Genomic DNA, 18,183 nt, shown 5'->3' with positions numbered 1-18,183 from the left:
CTCCAAATAAGTTTCTCTTGTTCAGAAATACAATGGGCAATTTAAAAAACCCTATTAAGCCTGTGTGTAGGAGCATTTCCCATTCTGGGAGACAAGTTGAATTGTTATATGGAGCTATATTACGACTTTCCCGACACGGCATCAATCAAGACCCCATTATGTAACGAGGTATCCATCATGCACGCCCCATCGCGAGTCCCCGCCGCGAGCACGGAGACTGTAATCCCGGTTCCTTTGTCCTGCCCCCTGCCAATTTGCTGCAAAATTGAGGACGAGGCTTGAATTTGCCATTGTGGCGGTCTCGGGGCCGCGGCGCGACGGCTGTGCTTTCGGAGCAGTTATTTGCATTGCCTTGATTAGCGCGTCACCTGCTTCATTAGTGAAGAAAATTCTCATCCACAGACTCAGCCATTCATGCAAATTGAAGAATACACGGAGATCCTTCCCCTCTAGGACTTTCCATTATTAGCAAAATTGGTAGATTCTTTTTGTTCCTTCCTCTTTGGAAGGTCACTTTCATTTTCACCTCTGAATGAAAGTTCTTATTTAAAAGACAAAATAATCATCTTCCCAAACTTTAACATACAGCAGGCCTGCTTAAAGAAATCTGATGCCAAACAAAGGCATCTCAGGTGCGTGCAAGGTAGGTGGAAACTCCCCAGTTTCAATCTAATCCTTACACTAACTGCCATCTGTCAGTGTCACCGAATCATTAATTTTGCTGGATGTCAGGGAAGTGCTTTTAGAGCCAAAAAGCTCCCCACTGTGTAGGACCTAAACCTCCTGGGCTCAGTTCAGCGGTTCCTTCTCCTTCCATCCTCAGCAAACATCGCCTTCTCTCTGATAGTACATGAGACACCTTCCTTCCTTCCTTCCTTCCTCCATCCCTGTTTTCCAGGCTACGCAATCCCAGTTCCTCACACGTCCCTTTTTCCCAAATCTAGAAATCCTTCTTGCTTTCCCCCTCTAGCATGCCCACACCATTTTTCCCGAAGGTGGGACCAAACCGTAAGGCCCTCCAGAAGGGCTGCGGGGGCACCAGCCGGAGCAGAGCAGGCATTTTCTGTACGTATTCACACCCTGCCCTGTACCCAGGAGCGAGCTACCTTCTCCCACGGCAACACCCACGCTCTCCAGTGGTCTGCTGTCACCCCTGGACCTTCTCCGGAGGGATTCTGCCTAACCAGCTCCCCTTGCTCTGCACCCATCGCCACGTCGTTGGTTCCTCCTGGCCATCGCCACACGTGGGCTTTGCATTGAGAGGAAAGTCTGCTCCTTCGCCCCGTCCACACCTCTGGCTGCGGTCTGCAAGTGCTAGTTTTGTTCCTTGAAATTGTCTTTTGATATTCGTAGTTACTCTACCCAATTAACAGCGCACAGCAACCTCGACGCTTCTGAAGGATTCCCCGTGTTCAGTTCATTTCTGATGTCCCTGAGAAATACTACTGCAAAGCCTCTGCAGAGGTGGACAGTGAGAGCCGTGTACCTTATCTTACGGCACCGCCGGAGGTGACGCTCAGCCTCCCAGGTCCTGGCTTAAAAAAACCCTAAAGATATCATTACAGATTCTGATCTCAGGTTTTGGAGGTTTTTTTCACTTGAGCATCCACAAATTGCAAATAGAGCTTTTTGTGATTTCGAGAGATGCTCAGCTTTTGTGGAGAAGAATATCCAAAACGTGGCATTTCCACAGATCCCTCACGCAGCTTTTCCTTGAGATCAACAGTAAGTTGCTGTGAGGCGCCGGATCTCAGTCCGGAATGGGAAAGCCCTTACACAGGCATTAGCCTCAGAAGCTGCAGGGTCAAAACCACCACCAACCAGAAGAGGCTTTTCTCCATTCCTCGCCTCCACTGCCACGGCCAGCAGAGGAGTTCAGCACATCCAGAATGATCCAAGCCAGAAAGAAAAATCCCAAAAAAGTCTTGAAAACCAAACAGTACAAGAAGAAAAAAGTAAAAATATGTGATGGTTATGCAGGAAATTTCATTGCACTAATGAATCTGCAGGAATGAACGACCTGTTTGGTAACAGAGGGGAGGAAGACAGCAGTAGGCTTCCTCTGCTGACCAGGAGCTGATACAGCCTCTGCTCGGGCTGGGCAAGAAGTGTGACCACGCAAACCCACCACGTCACCACATGACAAACCCTCTCCAAACCAACCCACCTGCCCCACGCCGGAGTTCTTTTCTACTGTCAGGGCAGTGGCTGTGCTTCACTTCAGTCGCCGTGCTGCAGCTGTACCAGAGGGAGGAAAAAAAAAACAAACCAAAACCACGTTTTGCATCTCCTCACATCTCCTGGCAAAGGACAACCACACATGAAAACACCAGATTTGACACAGCTGATTTTCACACGGATCATCGCGCAGACTGGGGTTTGTGCTTTTGCTGAAGCGCCCAGTATTTTTGCCTTTTTAAGGTAAAGATGAAGCCATGTTGCACATTTGTACGGATGCCCTCTCAGGCTGTACTGCAGCCTCCTCCCTCTCACCTGACTGGCAGACTCCGGGAAGCCTGACAAATTTGTGTGTGTCTGCTTATCCCTGGATGGCACCAAGGGAAGAAGTGAGTCAGATACATGTCTCTGCTGCTCAAAGAAAATGAAATCCTGCTCCTTCATTGCACAACTCCGACAGCAGTCACATCCGTCATGCTCCCTCGGCATACACCTTGCTAGGAGCCAGGGGCTGCAGAGGGGAGGAAGACAGATTTACCAGGATATGTATGGAAATTACACATTATTAAGAAGTCACAATCTCACCAATAAATCTCTGGCTGGGAGACTGCTGGTCAGGCTGCCCTCCCTCCCTCCCCATGGATGCATCGCTTTGACGTTTCGTGATGACCTGTGGCAGGGAGACGCACCCTTTTCAGACAGTTGTGTGCACTTACCAGATTAAAGATGATTAATTGTACCAGGTAGTTCCTGCTACATCTTAATCAAATACACATAATCAGCAACGCTTCTGCGCACACAATACTTGGAGCTGGAGTGGGTTTTTTTTTTAAACTCTCGCACTCTCTGGTCTGAGGATGACAAGCCTAAAATATCAGTGGTAAGAGTCTGAAGGATCCAAAACCAGAGTGATTGCAGACAACGTTCCTGGGGCATCAGTGCCTATCGCTGCTGGAGGAGGAAGGACTTGCTCTGGTATTAAAAGACCAACCTCTGACCCTCCTGCTCTGAGTGGGGGAAAAGCACCGTTCTTACCTGCAAGGCCCCTGCGGCTCGGCTTTCCAGGGCGCGTGGGCAAGCACGACAGCAGACACAAGCACACACCACCTTGGAGGGGGGAGAAAAACCACCAGCAGCCTCTGACCATAGAGTATTTTGCATCATTTATTTAAATACCTATATTTATGCATTTACAAATTTTCATAGCTCTGTTGGTAGCTTTTTTCTTTCTTTTTTGTAGACAGTATTGCAGAGAAGTTAGCTTTTGTAAAATGAGGTCCATGTATAAAACTATGCAACGGATTGGAGAAAAAAAAAAACCCAAACCAAGTTTCCTTTCATACTCTCTAGAATCAGCAACCAAAGACAGTGACCGAATGGAGGGCGAGAGGGAGGGGACAGGGTGGGACAGACCAACCTCAAACCAGTGGCTCTCTCAGAAGCATTACACAAGTCAGTGCTCAGCTAATGGTCCTAATGGGATAGGTCATGTTTCAGTCGGTGCAATGCCTGTTTGCTAAAGCTTTAGCAGGCACATAGGTCTCTAAAGAAAAAATACAAGGAAAGGATCCTACACACTGAGAACGCAAAGCCTGGACAGCCTCGTGATAGGTTTTAGGTGTCATAGCACGAAATGCCCGTAGGAGACTGCACCGACTCGCCAGCAGTGCATCCTCATCCCAAACTTCGTTTTGCATAAAAAGTTCCCTTTAAGAAATCTTAGCATTTAAAAAACCTGGTATCTGAGCTCTTCTAGCCTCAGTACTTTGAAGAAGTCACTTGAAAAATACCTCCTGCTTTCCTCATTTGGAAGCTTCAAAGTAATGTTTTGCTTTAATTGATACCAATTTAATAGCTCACGGATTCCCAGCGTTATCTCTGGGAGGAAGAGGCAACAGATATGGCATTGCAAGATATTTACACACATGGTACAAAAATGTCCAAGGGTATGAAAAATCACCAGTTACACAATTTTGCAGCAGCCTCATTTACACCTGTAATTTTATACCATTTATTACATTGTACTAACACACCAGATTCAAAGATGTGCACTCCCTTTAGGACATTCAGGAGTTACAAATATATTGTGATTGCATAATTCATATTGCACAATTGTATAAAAACATAAATACTAGCTATTCTATTTTTTTTTTTAAATACAAAATACATGTCACATAGTCAAATATTCTTTTCAAGTGCAATTCAGGTGCTCTCTTTAGTCCTTCCAAGGAAAAGGCAATTTTGATAGTTTTGGCACAAAGTTTAACCTCCGTCCTGTGCCAACAGTTCTCATTACAATACGTATGCCCAAAACTTTATATAGTAGCAGTCATATACATATAGTATAAAAACAGGTTATTTACAAAATGAACTGAACGTACACAGAAGCAGCCTCAGTGGTCGGATCTGAACTCTGGGTTAGCATCACTCGTGCTGTTGCGAGAGGGGCAAGTGACCCTTCTTGACTTATGCCGGTTGCTGCGGGTTCACATTCATGGGCGGAGGGTGTCCTAGGAGACCGATGCGCTGTTTCTGCTTCCTCTGCTCCGTCATCTGGAAAATTAAAAAGTTTGCTCATTAGGTCTAGATGCTTCCTGTGCGTCAGCTCGCCGAAGGACCTGGCGCTGCCTTTACTGGTTAGCGTTTGCTCTGAAACCCACTTTCTACAAATAACGCTCCTCTGTCCGCTGTGCCAAGCGCTAATAGATGAAAGCGGCAACTACAGCCCTGTCTCGTGCACTCATCAGGGACGTCCATGAACTTGCTCGTGCGGCTGACTACCGTTTTGCAAGAAGAGAGCTTGGGAGAGCCAGGCGAATTAGTGCAGAGAGCAGCTCGCAGAAACCTCCCCTCTTAGAAATTCTTTGTAACCGGTCCAATGTACGAGGCAGACCAGACGCAGAGGACGGAAAAAAGGGGCGAGCCCTCAAGTCAGGCTGGGAATACCCTTGTCTTTGCTGGAATAGACTTGAGCGCTCCCGCTCTCATCAGGAGCGAGCCAACATCCCTCTCTGTCTGCCAAAAGCCAAGACGCAAGGCAGGGACAGGAGGTTAACCACCTCACTGCCAGACAGCCAAACCTTTGGCAGTACTTCCCATCAGATAGAATAACATTTCTCCTGATCAGTGCAATCATGACCTGAAAATGGATCATCATTTTTTATTACCGATATTGAGAAATGGCCACAATCCAATTCTCTGCTCTCTTTTTTTTGAAACCTCGGGAGGTTTCTGACGACTTGCATAAGCCGACACGCCACGTAAGGAGCAACTCCAGCATGGGCAGGGTGTCCAGCAGCGAACAGCTGGATCACTGCACGCGCTCCCCACGGCTCCCTCTGCGACCGCATCTCGGCTTCGGAGGAGCCAACACGTGGGACGGCTTGCGGCAGCCGTGCCAAGGAGGATGCCAAGACAGCTCCTCGCCCCTGGACCACCGAGGCGAGGGGAGCCCGACACCTCTCCTCGGGCACCTGGGCTCCCCCGAGAGCCCCCGCACCCTCAAAGCAACGTGCGAACGCACGACCGCACCGTTGCACGTGATCCGTGGCGGCACCGACGGTGTGCACGAGTACCCGCACTCACGTCCCGCTTCTGCGGCTCCTTCCCTCGGGCTGAGCGCGCCTGGCTGCTGTAACAGGCACAGGTATGCCGGGGCAGGCCAGCCGGCTCACCAGGGCTTCGCCGGACCCCTCCGGCAACACGCCCGCACACAGGAAAACCTAGCCCGAAGGCTGATTCACCCCAAAAAAGTAATCTTTCGTTCAAGTATAAGATACAATTTGGAGTATTTTTCTTTATGAGAATTAACTGAATTCCTTGCAATGCTTTTCCTGCAACAGCTGCACCCACAATCCTTCAGTTTTTTCATTTTTCAGATATTTAATCACAAATGTCAGCCAATATAATTGATTCTGGAAGTAACTCCAGGATAAGGGACATAGCATGCTCGCACATTCGGTCCATTTGTAGCCCGCATTTGAAGGTATTTGTCTCAAGACTCCAGTTTTGGCGATGGGGAATAGTGTTTCCGTCTCTGGTGTGGGGTACCCTGGCATGCTGGGGCAGCCGGCCGGTGGCTGACCTCGGGTCTGGAGTTCATTAGGGGGAAAAGAATTAGTCACAACAGGCAGTTCTGGGCAACCTCCAAAAGGCTCCTCCGTGTCCCAGGGGCTGTACAGCACTGTGCACACCACGGCTTTCGCTCAGGCTAGCTGTGTGTAATTACACTCATTTAATCACCAGGGAAAGGACTGAAATACAGTAACTCCTCTTGAAACCATAATTAAACTCGACTGCAGCCTGGTGCCTTGCTCATCGCCTGACCCAAGGGAGGCAGAACTGTTATTTTATCTTTCCGGGAAGACGACCACAGCCTCACGAGGACAGGTCACACCTCCCAGTCCCCTGTACCACACTTTTGGAAGTCTGTTTTCACAAAAGGCTTGTAACGTTTCACAGGCGAACAGGAGCAGAAGGAGAGGAGTCTTCCTATCGCTCTCCGGTCTCAGACACACACACACAAGCTACTCCCCTGCTGAACCACTGGGACTTTTTTTAACTGTCTCTAAGATAACCCACAAGTTGGAAATGCAAAGAGGCAAGCAAGATTTCATTTTTAAAATGCCTGTTTACATTGAGTAGTTTCACTGAGCAAACTAAGAGCCACGATTTCACGCAGCAAATAAACTGATTCAGAGGACACATGAAAAAAAAAAGGAAAGAGAAAAGAACAACGAAAATGGACTGTAATACATATTTTTCATGCTGTGTAGAAAAAGGGATGGTGCACCCTGATGCAGGTGTACGTAGAAGACGTGCCTTGTAAAAAAAAGGAAGAATAAAGCATAAAGCAGAGAGAGAGAAATGCAATTGCAATGTCGATGCAGAACGTTATTAATCCTGCGAGATAAGTAATGCTTGTCTAGAGGGCACAGGGCTGCAAGACGGAGCAACTTTAATCTCTATCGCATTTACCTGGAGACCAAATCTCTTGCAAAAGCTTTACAGCTGTAGCAACTGTACACCTGGGCCTAAAAGGCAATAAAAGATATGCGCAATGTATTGCTGGGGAGCTGTCAGCTACTGGAGTAATGCTGACAGGATTAAAAAACAAAACCAAGGGGCCTGAAGTTCATCTGAGTCAAGCTGGCCTCTCCGATAATCGTATATAACTGCCCAGACGCACGCTGCCTAGCTCCAAAGGTCACGTGTGATTTGGAGTTACCTCTAGGAACGGGAGCAGGGCACGTGCAAAGCGCATGAGCGGGATGCCGACCGTGCACGCACACACGGACGCGCCAGCGTCTGCCCGCTCTGCTCCTCGCCAGCCCGCTCGACTAAAGCCAACCTGAGCAGCAGCTCCAGCAACGAGTCGCGCTCGCGGCGACGGAGGTCAGGGGTCCCGGCGGGTGCAAAGGGACCGTCCCGAGCGTCTGCGAGAGATGCCTCACGCTCGCTGACACCGGAGGACGGCGCTGGAAAGGGCTTCTGAATGATTACATCTAATCCCCTGCTGTTGCAGACAATTATGTTGTAATCTTTTTGCACAGAATTAAAGTGATCAAGATTTTAATGGCTCTTGGTGCACTTGTTGGTGAAAGAAGGCAGGCTGGATTTCAGTTTCTAACAATTAGAATCTCCAGAAACCTAACGAGCTTGAAAAGCAAATGAATGAGAGGTTTTCCCTTCCCTTTATTTAATTACAAAAAAATAAATACAAATACAAGTTCCCTGAGTTAGTTCCTTTTCCTGGAGACAGTTCCTGATCAGGAAAATGGATATACTGGTTTTGTCACATAATTGGAGCATCCTGCAACTTAAGCAGGGCTCTCAATAATGGTACTTAGGGGAATTCCTAAAAGCTATCACAACATTAATGAAGCTGGTTTCCTCTTTTGCTTTTACAGTCAAGTAGCTCTCTAAAAGCTAAATCCTTCATTCTTATTTTCACAAAGAGCGAGAAGGGTTTTTAGTGCTTGGTCAGCCAAGAGCTGCAAGCTTCAGAAATAAATGCATTCTGATCCAGAGCTGGCTGTGGCTGATGGAAAGACTCCTGGTGACTGCAGACCACTTTGAGTCAGACCCTTCAACAAGAAGACGTAAGACACATGTTTCAAGATAATTGTTTCCAGGCAAAATAGCAAAACCACTACCCAGCAAGTATTAAAGCACAGACAAAAGAGCAACTGCCTCTATCCTCCATCCTCATAACCAGCGAGAGCAAAGGGGTCCATGGCACAGTGTCTGAAAACTAATTACAGCCAAGAGCAGCAAGGTTTTCTGCTCCCAATCCTACATGTTAATCCCTTCCTTGTGCTCCATGGGGTGTCAGGTAAAAGGGCCCAGCTCCATCAGAAATGCAGAGCGTGATCGGAAGGCAGGGAGCCGGGATCTCAGTCAATATTGGCTTCCAGAGACTCATGTCTCCGTGAAGATAACTAGCTTACAGACAAACCCGGCCAACCCAGAGCAGAGATGGGAAGCAGGAATCCGATTAGTATTGGAGAGAGTTGTGCCAACTGCGCTACAGTAAGCAGATCACATCTGAAGAGATAACAAACCAAATCAGTTGGCCATTTCTGCCCTGGGCAATTCCATCAACTGCCCTGGGATACCATCATGTGCAAGTCAGCAATTATTACTATCCAGTGCCGATATCTATATAAACTTAACTAACTGAACCATCTGGCTCAGGTTATTAATCCATAAAGATAAGCAGCTAGTCACTTTGCTGCCGCAAACAGCTCCCACCAGGGCAGGCAACAGCATTTTCCCTTTTACTTCCACTTAGGCTGTAATCCGTATGGACAACATGAAATAAAGCCCTGCTGCCTCTGTGGCTTTCACAAAGCCATCCCTGGGTTTGGGCTGGGAACAATACCCATGATCCCCTCGAGCCCCAGCCAAGCCAAAAGTTAACACAAGTCCTCAAACTCTTGCTGCACCGAAAAAATACTCAGAGATCTATGCGGTGTTCATGTGTTAAGCAGCAGCAATACATGCTGCAATGCAAAATATTTCTGTGGGTATGTCTGTCTATGCTGCAGCCTAAAAGCGCGACAGCAGCCAAATTTTATCTGCATTAGCAGCGCAGTGATAGCACGGAGGAGACCAGTGCAAGCTAACCACTCAAGTATTTCTCCAGTTTCTCAGTGGGTTTTGAGGTCCACGCAGCAACACAGCGCTTCTATCAATATCACACCCTCTGACTTACAGGATCATGCTAAGGTCTTAGGGTTAAAACCTGTAACAACAACAACAATACATACATACATGCAGGCTCCCTGCACCAGCGAGGACTGATTTAAGTTAACTTCAGCTTTGATTTTTTTTTTTTTAATGCAAGTTTTCCCTTTCTGGAGGTGGCCACTTTGGACTACACCAGTTCGGTTAGCACTGCCAAGGAGGGCAGCTGGGGTACAGGGCTCTGGCAGGACATTTTGTTTGTTCACTTCTTTCCTAAACACGAGTTACTTTAGCAAAAGATCTTCACGGGGTTTGCAGGAGCCATGGAGCTGTAAAACACCACTTTGTACAACAGGCTTGCAGGACCTTCATCTTGCCCGTAGCAGTGCGTGGCCGCCCGTTCGCAGCCAGATCTCCCTTACCTGATCTTTAAGCTCTGACAGCTGGCCAGAGAGGTTGGTCACAAGCTTCATGGTGGACTCCAACTTCTCCTGCAAGTTCCTCAGCTCATTCTGCTCTCCTTCTGAGTCGCTGCTCACAAGTGACATGGCCCGCATCCGGGGGAACCAGTCCAGGTTTCTCTCCTGAGGATCAGACACGAGTTCACAATTAGTGTTTGCCAAATGAAAACCTGCACCCGAGCGGCTGAGTGCAGACAGGTTTTTAATGCCACGCAGGGACATTCCTCAGATACACAAGCTCTGTAGTTATTTTCATTTGCATCTTACTGAAAAGTTTGCAAAATTGCCTGCTAGAGGCAATAAGGCACTTCAGACGTAACTACTAAAAATTAAGGCTGCTTATTGTTGGCTTTTCCTTTCCAGAAACTCACTCTCCCCAGCCATTTCTTCTTTGGATACACTTCAGTGTAATACATGAACACTGGACATTAAACAGGCTCAGATTTCATATGTGGACAAGCATTTTCCAGGGCTAGAAATCTGCTGCCATCTTATAGTCTTTTAATTTGTGTTTGTTGGAGATCTTCTGCTGATAAGGCTGGTTTGCTTTTTTGATCAAGCAATGTTTGGCTGTCCTTTCTAATGAAAGAAACCATGTTCTACCTGTTTCATAGTTGAAACCATGTTTCATAGTTGAAATACTTCCTTTTTAATGAAAAAGAAAAAAATTCATATTCTGACTGCTTGGTTCAGGCTAAAATGTGGGACAGATTAAGTTACAATGAATTGTGTATAATAAAGTTTTCGCCCAGGCATACAAATTCTCTAATATTCCATGTTTGAGTTACAGCCAGGAACTTCAGTGGACACATGCTCAGTTTTACTAATATGTACATAGCGGCTCACACACACACTCACGTACATGCCAGTGACGTTAAAAATAAAAGCAGGAACGGAATAGAAAGCCACAAAAGCGGAGGAGGGGTGTATACCGCATCTTGACACCTTAAATTTCAACACCGAACTGGTTTCCTATCTTCTCTGGTTCTCTTCCCACGCTGGAGATACTCTCTAAAATGGAAGTTAAACTAACACTGGATGACATCAGGATGTGTGCACTCTCATGGGTGACACTACAACAACTGGTAATATTTTAAACAAACCAGATGAAACGGTAATAGCCTACTGGATTAACAGCATCCCAAATCAGAGATCGATCAACAGCACTGGTTAAGGGCAGCCAAAGTTTGCCCTGCTTCGCAGGCCAGGCTCTTCGCTGGTCTCTCTCTCAAAACTACGGCTCATTTTTATAGCACTACAAACTCTCTTTGGCTTTTTGCCATGGCCTGCCTAAATCTCTACCTTGAACCCCATCTCCCCCATCTCTCTGCCCCCCCTCCATGCTCACTCATTCCCAGGAGCATCCATCCTGCTTAAATCAGGGTTGTGCACCTCTACAGAGAGTTACAGTCACATCCTTTCTGCAATTCAGATGCGATGCCAAGACTCATCATCTTAAATTAGTTGCTTCTATCTGCTTAGAGTTTACTATTGCTGAGATTAAAAGGCAGAAAGCAGGCCCTTTCCCATGCAGCGCACCACAGGATTCCCACATGATGCAAAACTGCCAGGGAGGCTTTTTTCTCCTGATCTCTGTTTACAGGGCAGATGGCTTCTGCTAATAAAAGAAAAAATATATGCACAAAAAAAATATGCCTTTATGAAGACAAGTGCCAAAATATTTTGGACTTTAGGAAATGACAGTCCCACAATTAAGATCTAATAGTAGTAACAGGCAACATTTCACTGTGTTCTTCCAGCCATAGTTAAATCCTCGTTAGGGAAGAGAGGACAGGCTCATCACTCGTGCTTAGGTCCAGCACCTCCCCCCCAAAGCATTTCCCCTCCCCACCCTGGGAAAACAAACTAAACCAATAGCTATTCCCCTCCCTGCTCTCCTCCAGGCAAGAGGTTTTCAAGGACAAGGCAAATAAGACTAAAATGCAGTTTATATTTGCAGGTTTGCCTGGACCCTCAGGTCCATGTCCTGAGGTTTCTAGGCAGACACAAGAGCAGATCCCTGAAGCTCCTGCCCATCTCCTGCCCACTTCTTACTTGCTGTACAAATACTGTTATTTTACTTGCTCCCGAAGAGGTGAGCTTCCCAAGCCCATCCCCAGAGCGCTCCCAGGCCCCATCCTTCTGAAAGGGACGAGGGGAGCAGGACCTGGAAACACCAGCCTTTCCCTACCTGCAACATTTTATGAACAAATACCCTAAACCTTTTCTAACATTACTTTGCAATATAAGCAAATGCTGTAGCTGCTGCGGAGGTTGCAACTTGATCATTACAGGCAGGGAAGGTGACGGGCAGTCTCGGATGGTGAAATCAAACCAGCAAGCACTATAGCATTGACAGCTTCTGCAGGCTCATCAGAAGTTTCATACTCACTGCTCTTCTGAAAGCCCCAGCTCTTGAAGCCGCTTGAGTATGGGAAATCCTGGCTTTCACTTGAAAAACAACAAAGTGCCTCTCTAGTTCTCATGGCAGTGGTGAAAGATGAAACCCCAAAAATGCTCCATGTGAACTCCGCACACTAACGAAAAGGAGACAAGACTCGTGGTCCTCCGGGCTGTGAGGATAGGACTCACTTTTGAGCCTGGAACTGGCAATACCCCTGCTAAGTCCTGACCCACCTGTGAAAGAGTTAACAGGGGCACCTGGAAACTTTCTGTGCAGAGACAAGCTTAGGGAAGGACCTGTACATCACTTTGCCCACCCATGTCATTAGGCTGGGCCTAACCTGCGCTCCCCTTCAGGTTTCATATAGCTTGTTGGCATGACTCAAACCCAAAGTTCACCTGGAAGCATCCAGCAGCCACCCAGCAAGAAAGAAGGGGATGTCCACCCGAACAGCCTGGGCAAACGCCCCGAGGTGAGGAACCGTGGGGACAGATGTGCAGGTAAAACTCCATCGATGCTGGTAAAACTGGCACCAGTGCTGGCTGACTCATGGTGGCTGCTGGGACCTCTCCAGAAAGGGCAGCAGGGATGCTGCCAGCACACAGGGACACACTTCTTCTTCCTCCTCCTCCTCTTCCTCCTCTCTGCAGGCACAACCCTGCATACCTTCACTCTGGCTTCACATGGAAAACCACCAGCCTGTTCCTACAACCTCCACCAGCACCGCTGAGAGAAGCTTGAGAGCCTGGATGCGACCAGCCTGCTGAAAGGCAGAATTCTGCCCCAATGCCCATCCCTGGCCGTGCTGGGTGGGGAGGGGGAGCGGGGCAGGTTGTGGGGGTGTTTTCTTTTAAATAAATAAATGATGATGCCTCAAGCAGAGATGGTGAAAACGGAAATAAGCAGGAATGCAGAAAGGTCAGTCGCTGACAAGCCCGCTGGGCCAGCGTGCAGCAGCCAGCCCGGCTCCCGGCCCCACGGCTGCCAGCAGCGCTCCCTCTGCAGAGCGCTTTCTATTCAGGGTTGAATAAAAGATTTATATCTTGATGATCTAGTTTCTGCTGAACTTTAACTGAACACCGGGGTGCCTTTAAAGATACAGCCTTACATCTTTCACTGGGGGTTTGGTAGTTTTTCAGAGGCAGCAAGTGACGGGAAAGGCTCCCCCTTGATCCCTTTTTCCCTGCCTGTCCCTCGTCCCGCCGTGCACCCTCCCGGCTGCTGGCACCTCACATACCAATGCAGTTATGCACTGTCTGCTGTGGTCCTCCTGCAAGCAGAGGCACCGGGATCCTGGTGTGCAGTCAGCTCCCTCTTCCCGTCACAGTCACAGCTTCCTCCGCTGCAAGAGACGAACTGACTAAAGCCACTGACGGAAGCTGGCTAACCACAAGTGCTGGGTTTCGGGTTAGCTCTTTTCTAGGTAAAGTTGGAAAAGTCCCTCTTTGTAAAGCAAATATCATTAAATCTCAGACATGGGGGCGAGGCTGACCGTCCACGATTGGAAATTTGAAAAAGGGGAAGCGGCGTTGCATGATGCAGATGCAATTCATTCTGAGAAGCGCCCGCTCCTCCCTGCTTCTGCCAAAGAGTTTATTCTAAGAAAGGTTTCTGAGGCAACCTCAAGGCGAGCCGTGCCAAGAGATGCATTAGCTCCGCTCCTCAGGCAGGAGGCGGCCGCTAACGGCAGGGACCGGGGCTCGTCCTCACCTCTGGCACCACCGCGCCGCATCGCCGCTCCTCTTCTGAGTCTCCATTTATTCAGCGACCGCTGCGCCTAATAGTTATGGGGTGCTGAAGGGCTGATTCAATGCTCATCAAAATAAATCCCTATAGCCTGCCACCAGAAGGCTGCCCAGCAGCCACCATTTAGTAGGGGAAGGTGGCAGCCGCAAATTTCAGTTTCTGTCATGTGTCATTAAAAATCATACCCATACAGCTAATACACAGCTTTGTGAAGCGCTTTGAAAATTAATTTTTTTGTTTGTTTGTGGCGAGATGAAACTCCTCTTGGTTCTTTCTTGTGCTTCCTGGAAAAAGCCCCACGTAGGTTCTCTCTCTCTTCTGCAAAGGGCTCACCATCACTTCTCCCACACCAAGCTGCACTTCTCCCCTCTCCATGAAAAACAGCACTTGACCGTGTCTCCCCTCCACACGAAGAGTATTTTCAAGTCCTCACATGCACCATGTATTTAAACAGGAGGCTGATGATACAAGGTTAATGGTATAAAAATCTCCTTTTTCACTGCTGCCACAGATTAAATATCTAAGCGGCTTTTGCACTGGTGCAGAGCAGGGAACCTGGAAGACAGACACCATTTCCAAAGGTGGAAAACGACCAACCGGGCACCCTGGTTTCAACCGGGACAGAGTTAATTTTCTTCCTACTAGCTGGTGCAGTGCTGTATTTTGGATTTAGTACGAGACTAATGTTGATAACACACTGATGTTTTAATTGTTGCTAAGTAGCACTTATCCTAAGTCAAGGATTTTTCAGTTTCCCATGCTCTGCCAGTATGCAGGTGCACAAGAAGCTGGGAGGCAGCACGGCCACGACAGCTGACCCGAACGAGCCAAAGGGATATTCCATACCATAGAACGTCATGCCCAGTATATAAACTGGGGGGAGTCGGGCAGGAGGGGCCGATCGCTGCTCGGACACTGGCTGGGCACCGGTCAGCGGGTGGTGAGCAATTGTGCTGTGCATCACTTGTCTTTCTTGGGTTTTATTTCTCTCTTTTTTTGTTGTTATCTTCTTTTTCATTACAATTATTAGTACTACTATTACTATCATATTTTATTTTGATTATTAAACTGTTCTTACCTCAACCCACGAGTTTTACTTTTTTTTTTGATTCTCCTCCCCATCCCACCGGGGCAGGGAGGGGTGAGCGAGCGGCTGCATGGTGCTTAGTTGCCAGCTGGTGTTAAACCACAACAGCGTGTCCCCGTATGAAATGACCCCCCTGTACATCCCCGTGACAGCTCTGCTGCGGGTGACTCACTTGAGCCGAGCGTCGTGTTTACCAGCAGTGAAGCTACCCCACCAGGCATCACCCAGCTCGATACGGCTGAGGCGGACGGTCCTGGTGGGAATCCCTCGAGGCGATCTCCTTACTCTTGCCGAAAGGACGGTGCCACCTCTCCGCAGAAACCTGCTGCTGGCTGTTTGGATCTACATTTTAAGTAGGACGTGTTACACCACCGTCGGTGGGGCAGGACAAAACAATTAAGCATGCAAAGGTTGAACAAACAGCTGCTGGTGGCGATGGCAGCAGTCACCCACCTACTCTTGCACAATGCATCCGGCACGGCCCGGGTGGCCGGCGGAGCACCCCGCGGCACGGGGTCACGGGCTCCCTGGCACGGCTGGGCTGGAGGCGGCGGCAGCGATGACTCAGGGGACGGCCACCTCGCCCCGGCCCCGGGCCACCTCCTCGGCACATGCAGACAGCTCCGTGGGGCTTTTTTGCCCTAGCCAGCGCTGCAGACCGAGCGATTTATTTTCCGCGGCACGTCGCCCGCCCTCGATGGTTTCCAGCTGGAAACCTTTCCCCTCCGTCCCGGGCGCGGGCTGGCAGTGCCCCAGCAGCGAGGACACAGCGCCCACCCTGCAAGCTGCTTTGGGACCCACCTGAATCCCAAACGAACCATCACACAGAGTCGGGCTGAAGCCTCTGCTTCTGTTTTCATCCACCCAGGCCCCTTTTTCTGCCACACGCTCAGCCAAAGTGAAACCTTTGATCCGTCAGTGGGGATGCTAACCCAATATTCCCAGCACGGATGCCTGCCCAGGTCATTTATTGGGGAAAACTAAGAACTCGGCCGCGTAAGGTTAATGCCAGCAACAGGAGGGTTTTTTTTTCTGCAGCACGCTGCAGGGCACGCCAGCGTGCACACCTCCGAGGGAAGAGCATACTAACGCGGCATGGGGAAGATGAGGTTCACCAACCGTTTCTCCCCGTGCAGCTTCTGGTTTGCACTTCAATGCCGATTTCAAGGGTGGAACGAGTTGCTTCGCTATCTAAATGCAAAGCTCGGGGCCCGTGCCTATGACACAGTGTTTCCAGCAGCCAAGGGCCTTCTGCCAAACACACCTCTTGGCTCTTCTATGCCTCTGCTATTATTTATTGTTTAAGCCTCTAATTATATTGGCTAACTCTGGTAAGGTACCTCAAGATGCAGCTTGTTGGGAAGATACCACTAAATTAAGCACTATCAGCTCCAGTTCATACCCTGACCTCAGTCCTCCTCCTCTCCCAGCTTGCACCCAGCGCCATCGCGACCAGGAGCCCTGAAACCCCCGTTTCCTCGTCTATAACCGAGCAACTGCATACAAGTTATTTGTACAGGCTGCTCTCTTCTGCGCCTGCAGTTGGTTTGGTAAGTATTGACATGACAAATCTCTCCTATTCAATTTTGCCCCAAAGTACCGGATTTCCAGGCACAAATTACATTACGAATGTAACTCAGTTTCTAATACTTCCTCAGACTATATAATTTCGGCTGTATACACGTCTTTCACCAATGCTGGAATCATGAAGCCCCTTTTGAAATGCTTCAGGTTTGAAGCATCGTGGCCTGCCACTTGTTAATCCTATAAGCGCTGCAGTTCAAATCCAGTCTTGGCCACCTCCAACCAAGTTATATTCAATATAGAGCCTGGGGACACAGTAACCCTTCAAAGCCATCATCACGTGAGCCTCGTGCAGGCTGTGAATCACACACTCCTGCTGACTTTCAGAGCACAGCGACAATCGTGGCTGGGTGTTTAACTCCTTAGGAGAGGTTTCAGGTTGAACTTGCACTTCTGGAAGAATGTGATTTTAGAAGTTTGACACTGATGAAACCTTGCCTTTGCTTACTAGGAGGCTACGTTCTGGCAGAAGTTACAGGCTACACTGGACGCTCAAAACAGTAAAAAGAAATACTTTCCGATTATGGTATAGCACATAGCTCAAGACAAAAAGAAAAAAAAGCCCAGTAATATATTTAAATCTCCAGTTTTGTACAAAGAGGTTAATTAGGGCACAAAAGGAAATCTCTAGCCTTCATTTCCATTCCAGATTCCTTTAAGGATATCTGCACCATCACTCCTATTTATAAATGCGTCATTTTTCAAATGACAACACAATCCAGTTGAAGATTCAGGACTCGGCGCTCTCAATCTGGACTTGTGAGCTTGGGCAATCTCTTGCACCTCTCTATCTCACTTTTGTAATAAAGGTTAATGACATGTATCCTGCTTGGTGCAACACTAGACTAAAAATCTGTGGAAACTGCAACAGCTAGTTAGGAAGCTTTGTGCTAAAAAAACTTTTCCAAACAAGCCTTTATTTTTTTAATATGCACATCTGCGTGCATAAAATCACTCACAGCCATGCGGCCCTTACCCACACTGATCAAATGTTGATGTGAAGGTGTATATGCAAATCCCCTCGTTAGGGTATGCAAGCGTTGTGTATGCAAATATTTGTCCATGCAAGTGACACACTGCAGCTGCACGCACACCACCTTACGAATGCACACAAACCCAAAATGTATATGTGGTTTTCTATGTATCGAGCTTCAGAGTAAGATTTTCTTACATATTATAAAAGCCTGCGAACAGCTGTTTGTAGCAGACCTTTGCCAAGACTCAAGTGACAGCTGTACCGATGGGGCTGCTGCTAGCGAGGCTGCCACAGTAACTGGAGGCAAACGCAGAAAACTTCAGAAATTCTCAAGACAGGACGGGTAGATAAGACACTTAAATGAACTAATCTGTAGGGAGTTGCGCCGAGTTCACATTAGTCATTTGGGTGTGGATGTCAATGTCTGGCCAACACGATAAGTGGATCCCCCCACCTCCTACACGCTTGGTATTATTCAGACATCACCTGATCTTCCCCGGTGACTACAAAGCCACACAGCAGCTGAACCGTATGCCTTTGTTCCTGGGAAACGCAGGAG

The 18,183-nt window shown here is 48.2% G+C and overlaps 1 protein-coding gene across 13 annotated transcripts in view; it reads right to left on the bottom strand.

Annotated features, from left to right (window-relative positions):
* Positions 1-3,983: 3,983 nt before the first annotated feature.
* ITPR1 (inositol 1,4,5-trisphosphate receptor type 1) overlaps positions 3,984-18,183 on the bottom strand; it is a 185,799-nt gene continuing 171,599 nt past the window's right edge. For all 13 annotated transcript variants that reach the window (XM_052778069.1, XM_052778068.1, XM_052778071.1 and 10 more), the window contains 2 exons: positions 9,789-9,950; positions 3,984-4,731 (listed from right to left, as the gene is read on the bottom strand). In XM_052778069.1, the coding sequence (XP_052634029.1) occupies positions 4,645-4,731; positions 9,789-9,950 (249 nt within the window). In that variant the 3' untranslated portion in view covers positions 3,984-4,644. The remainder of the gene's footprint in view (positions 4,732-9,788; positions 9,951-18,183) is intronic.

This window comes from Harpia harpyja, chromosome Z (genome assembly GCF_026419915.1).
Source record: "Harpia harpyja isolate bHarHar1 chromosome Z, bHarHar1 primary haplotype, whole genome shotgun sequence".
NCBI lineage: Eukaryota > Metazoa > Chordata > Aves > Accipitriformes > Accipitridae > Harpia > Harpia harpyja.
This window is presented reverse-complemented; position numbering and strand designations above follow the sequence as displayed.